The 6000-nt window shown below is 33.9% G+C and overlaps 1 protein-coding gene across 1 annotated transcript; it reads left to right on the top strand.

Annotated features, from left to right (window-relative positions):
• Nucleotides 1-301: 301 nt before the first annotated feature.
• On the top strand, nucleotides 302-1088 carry LOC131167532 (uncharacterized mitochondrial protein AtMg00810-like). The gene is made up of 2 exons (XM_058126333.1): nucleotides 302-610; nucleotides 849-1088. Exons 1-2 carry the CDS (start codon nucleotides 302-304, stop codon nucleotides 1086-1088), a joined length of 549 nt encoding a protein of 182 aa, XP_057982316.1.
• Nucleotides 1089-6000: the final 4912 nt, after the last annotated feature.

The following is a 6000-nucleotide window of genomic DNA, read 5'->3' as shown; positions in this document are numbered from 1 at the left end:
GCTGGATGTGAAGTCGGCGTTCCTCCATGGAGATTCGAAGGAACTAGTATTTATTGATCAACCTCCTGGTTATGTAAAATCTAGAAATGAGCATAAAGTGTATAGACTAAAGAAGGCTCTATATGGATTAAAACAAGCCCCATGAGCTTGGTATAATCGTATAGAAACTTATTTTTTAAAGGAAGGATTTCAAAAATGTCCTTATGAACATACACTTTTCATAAAAGTTGAGGATGGAGGGAAAATGCTCATTGTTGGCTTATATGTAGATGGTCTAATCTATATTGGAAGTAATACAACGATGTTTGGAAGCTTTAAGAAATCCATGATGGCTGAATTTGAAATGTCTGATCTTGGCATGATGCATTACTTTCTTGGCATAGAAATGTTGCAGTCTTCTATCGACATTCTTATTTCTCAAAAGAAATATGTGGGAGAAATCTTGGACAGGTTTCAGATGAAAGATTGTAATTATGTGAACACACCATCTGAGTTTGGTTTGAAGCTAAACAAAGATGATGGAGGAAAGAAGATTAATAGTACTCTTTACAAGCACATTTTGGGGAGCTTAATGTATTTGACTGCAACAAGGCCTGATATAATGCATGCTGTAAGTGTCATTAGTAGATACATGGAGTGTCCAACAAAGATTCATCTTTTGGCTGCAAAAAAGAATTCTTAGGTACTTGCAAGGTACTAAGGAGTTTGGGTTGTTCTTCAAAAATGGAGAAAAGTCAGATTTGTTTGGTTTTACATATAGTGATTATGCTAGAGATTCCAATGATCGTAAAAGCACATTTGGGTATGTTTTCTTGTTGAGAACATGAGCTGTTTCATGGTCATCAAAGAAGCAACCAATCGTCACATTGTCAACCATTGAAGCTAAATTTGTTGCAGCAACAGCTTGTGCTTGTCAAGCTATTTGGGTGAAGAAGATTCTTAAAGAGTTGCAGTTCAAAGAAGATGGGCTTACTGTCATTTACTGTGACAACAGTTTAGCAATAAAAGCTCTCAAAGAATCCTGTTCTACATGGTCGAAGCAAGCATATAGATGTGAAGTATCATTTCTTGAGAGATCTCACAAATAATGAAGTTATTAATTTGGTTTATTGCAGAAGGGAATACCAGATTGCATATATTCTAACAAAGCCTCTCAAATTTCTAGAATTTCAGAAGCTCAGGAAGTTACTTGGTGTTTGCAGTTCAAAAGACTTTATCTGAGGGATGACGCTTTAAAGTTTAAGTCTTATTAAATAGATGTCATGTATGGAACATCAGTTTAAGGGAGGGTTTGTTGAATAAATTAATAGTAGCAAATGTGTTTTATTTTCTTCCTAATTTGTAGGAGTTAGTGGTAGCATGATGTTAGTGGTGCCTATTTTTGTGCTTGTAACTGTTTGTTTTTAGCCTATATAATGACTATTTCCTTATCAATGAAGTAGTAGAGTTTTCAATCCAACTTTGTTTCCCCTTGTTTTGAAATTTATCGTTTTTTTCATCTATTTTACACCACCTCCATCTCTCTTCATCCAAGCCTACAAAAATAAAAACAAAAAACTCCTTTACAAACCCTAATTTCTAACATTATCTCTTTAGAAACCTTTGAAAATATGGAGCATAAAGCACACATGGTATGATGAAAGTCAATATTGATGGGTCCTTCAGGAAAAGGCCAAAATAAAGGGTGGATCTACGTTATTGACCTAGCTTGGACTATAATTCCAATCTCAATTGTTAACTATAATTGCAATCTCAATTGATAAAACCCTTCCTATTGCAAATCTAAAACCCTTCCAATTGTATATCTCATACACTTAAGATCTATTTGGAACTAAGAAAATATTTAAATATATATATAAAATTTACATTTTCATGTTTAAATGTGAAGATGTTCAAAATGGTGTGATCCCAAGAGGGGGGGGGGGTGGTGAATTGGGTTTTAAAATTTTTTTGGTTAGATTAAACTTTTACACCGATTCACCACATATCATATCCCATTTTCATAATACACAAGTGTATGTAAAATAATTAAACTGAGTGCAGACATACACGTGTGCAGTATATCTTATTTAATTTAAATGTGTGCATGCAAATAATTGTAACAGTGAATAAACAAGCATACACATATGGAAATTTAAGTGCGGAAATTTAAATGAGATAGAGAAAGAGAGTGACACAGATTTGTTATTGAGGTTTAGCCAAACCAGTCTACGTCCCTGCCTTGGGCATACCTCCGAGGATTCCACTATCCCTGCTCACTTAAATGGGCGGAGCAGAAGTCATTTCAACCTCTCCTTACGGAGCGAAGTAAACCCCATCTCAATTACTAGGTTAAGCCCAACTGGTCTCCCTTACGGGGCGGAGATACCCCAGTTCAATTTCGAGCAGAACCCAATCGGTCTCACTTACAGGGCTGAGACTCTCCAACTCAATTAACAGGCTCAACCCAACCGATACATTAAAAACATTTTTGTACATATTACATGCTTCAAACAATAAGTTGGGATGTACAATATTAAAGCTCTAAAATTCACACTCCAATGATATAAAATGATACTTAGTGGAGTAAGGGTGTTTTTCAAAATAGATATTTTCAATCTTTGTATAATGATGTATATGATAAAGCATTTCAAAGATTTAAACCCTAATGAAATATTTCTCCAAAAACATTTATCAACCAAATAAACAGGAGAAACTCAAAGATTACTCTCAAAATGATTTTCTAAAAATGTGAGTTCAAGTGAGAGTAAATGCACTTTGATATGCAAATGTATGTCCAGATAAAATACTCTCTTAAAAATGTTTTCAAAGAAAGAATCAAAGAGTGCTTAGAGAGTACGAAAATATTTGTCCCAAAGAAAATATTTTTGCAATAAAAATAGGTTTGGGGAACTTTGATTAGGAAAATCCAAAATAAATTTAAGAGAAAATAATGGCTAATCAAAGAAAATGAAGGGGTATATATAGTTTTTCAACAAATTATGACTGTTGGGGACATAGAAGGAATTTTGGAAAAGGTTAAACCATGTTTAATTGTGAAATACCCCCTAATTACCAGGATAAAAATGCGCCAACCCAAGATGTTCGGTCAACCGGTGGATAGGTTCGGTCGCCCGAGCACTCACACAAATTTGAAGCTACTTTTCAGGTTCTGTTGAGCATGAACATACTTAGTCAGCTGAGCCAGACGATTTTCCAAAGCTACGTGATTTCGGTCGCCCGATGAGTGGTTTGGTCTGTCGAACCTTCGACCGGCCTATTTTGAACTATCAATTCGGTCGACTGAGTTAGGTGGAAAAACCTGAAATTAATGTTCGGTCGATCGAGGAAGATACGTTCAAAGACATTCAGTCGCCCGAGGCATAGTCAACATTTTGACTTCAGCCCTGTTCAATCGATCGAGACATTTATAATTCCAAGGGGTCAGTCGACCGAGCCCCTTGAAGAATCAAGGTTATGCCTCTCTTTGATGCTAAATATATTCCAAAAATCCTTGTTTAATTTGAACCTGTTAGAAAAGATTTTTGGTGCTATGGTTGGGTCCCTTATGGTCAACCTAAGGTCGTTCTAAGCTTTCAAACGTATCATACAGATGCATGCATTATTACAGACCAAAAATATAAAAAATTAAATGAAATACAACTAAAATCAAAATGTTTTCTTCTTTTACTCTTCATTTTCCATGGAATTCGCTAGGAGTGTGTGAGCTTTATGTCCCTGCTGGCTTGCATTTTCGGTCGACCGGGAAAGATACATTCAAAGACATTCGGTCGCCCAAGGCATAGTCAACATTTTGACTTCAGCCCTATTCGGTCGATCGAGGCATTTATAATGCCACCCTTGAAGAATCAAGGTTATGCCTCTCTTTGACCCTAAAGATATTCCAAAAATCCTTGTTTAATTTTAACCTTTTAGAAAAGATTTTTGGTGCTATGGTTGGGCCCTCTATGGTCAGCCTAAGGTCGTTCTAAGGTTCCAAACATATCATGCAGATGCATGCATTATTACATACCAAAAATATAAAAATTAAATGAAATACAACTAAAATCAAAATGTTTTCTTCTTTTCCTCTTCATTTTCCATGGAATTCGTCAGGAGTGTGTGAGCTTTATGTCCCTATTGACTTGCATTTTCCAGTATCTTCCTTGATCCCTGTTCTTCATCACTTAACAAATACTAAAAATAATAATAATTATTATTAGTATTATAATAAAAAATAATAACAACTAATAATAATTTGAATAACAATAATATTTATCGTTACAAAAATAATAAAAAAGGACAATATTAATAATAAAAATCCAAAAATAATAATTACTACTATAAAAATATTCAAAAAATAATAAAAACAACAATAACAAGGACAATAATTATTTTAAAAATAATAATAACTAATAATAATTACAATGATAATAATATTTATTATTATAAAAATAATAATAATTAAAAAAATTATTATTATTATTTCAAAGACAATGATTATTACAAAAATAATTTAAATAATAATAATTACTGTAAAAATATAGTTAGAATTATGTTATCTTTTGGTCTCTCCTTAGCAATATGTCAACCATGAGCCCATACTATCTGCCACTGCACTTTTGTACCAACAATTTGCTACTCTGTTATTGGTAAAATTTAGTTGTGATTTTTTTGTTATTTTCATTCAGTTACTCAGTTATTTGTTATTTCGTTATAAGTAGTCTGTTATTCTGTTGTATGTATATATATATATATATATATATCCCTTTTCGGTACAACAAGAAAAATAAGAAAAATGAGCAACCTTCACTCATCTATCTGCATTCAATAGCTTGATATCACTCGGCAATCTTTCTGCAATCGTAAAATGGTATCAGGGCAAGCAGACTGCAAATCGTGAAATCTTGTGTTTTCTTTCTTGAAAAAAACACATTTAGCTTATCAATTTTCTTTCTTTCTTGTGTTACCCTTTCATCGTGTCTTTCTCTACTTCATCCTCTGAAATTGATTAATCTAATCCTTATTTTATGGATCATGGTGAAAATCTTGGTTCACTTCTAGTTTCTCAGCAATTGATTGGTCCTAATGATTATCCTAGTTGGAGGCGTGGCATAATATTGGCTTTATCAGCCAAAAAAAAAAAAAAAATGGTTTTCTAAATGGTACGATAACTAAGCCTAAGGATGAAGATCCTTTGTCTGCAGCTTGGTCAAAATGTAATACAATGATTCTTTCATGGCTCATGAATGTTGTTTCCAGAAAAATTGTGTCAAGTGTTCTTTACCATGAATTAGCAAAAGATTTTTGGGATGATCTTACTGTTTGATTTCAATAGTCAAATGGACCACGTCTCTATCAACTAAAGAAGGATATCTCCAACTTGATGCAGAACAATCTAACTGTGGCATGCTATTTCACTAGGCTCAAAGTTTTTTGGGATGAATTGTCCAGTTATATAGCAACAAAGAAATGTGTTTGTGGTCGAGCATGTGCATGTGGCAAATCATCTCATGAGGATTATGTGCTGTAATTTCTCATGGGGTTAAATGATACATGTTCACAAATTTGTGGACAAATATTGTTAAGTGATCCTCTGCCTTCAATCAGCAAGGTGTATGCACTAATTGTTTAAGAAGAGCATCAACAAGTTGTTGCAGGGCATGTGCCTTCCATTGAATTTCAGCTATGTTGAGTAATTAAGACTTACTCTTCAAATGCACATCAGCAAAGATATCAGAAAAATAACAAGTTGAAGGGACCATGTTCTCATTGTGGTTATGAGAATCACACAACTGCTTCTGCTCATCAAGTCATTGCTGATAAGGATTCAATTAGTGCAGCAAATTCTTATCCTTTTTGTAACAACCCAAAAAATAATAATATTTAAATATTAAGAGAGAGAGAGATAGATGAAAGCAAAAATAGAAGGAAGCTTCCAAGCTTCGTCAACGAACACAGGGTTTCGTCGACGAAGGCTTTAAGAATTTCGTCGACGAACACAGGGCTTCGTCGACGAGA

Source organism: Malania oleifera, chromosome 11, assembly GCF_029873635.1.
Source record: "Malania oleifera isolate guangnan ecotype guangnan chromosome 11, ASM2987363v1, whole genome shotgun sequence".
In the NCBI taxonomy this organism is placed as follows: domain Eukaryota; kingdom Viridiplantae; phylum Streptophyta; class Magnoliopsida; order Santalales; family Ximeniaceae; genus Malania; species Malania oleifera.
The sequence above is the reverse complement of the archived record's forward strand: the minus strand, read 5'-3'. Positions and strand labels throughout refer to the sequence as shown.

What these genes read in the sequence shown, in the direction of transcription:
- LOC131167532 (XM_058126333.1), top strand. Translation starts at nt 302, where the DNA reads ATGTTTGGAAGCTTTAAGAAATCCATGATGGCTGAATTTGAAATGTCT. An exon ending in GGCCTGATATAATGCATGCT is followed by an intron (nt 611 to 848) that starts GTAAGTGTCATT and finishes TGGTCATCAAAG; the next exon opens with AAGCAACCAATCGTCACATT.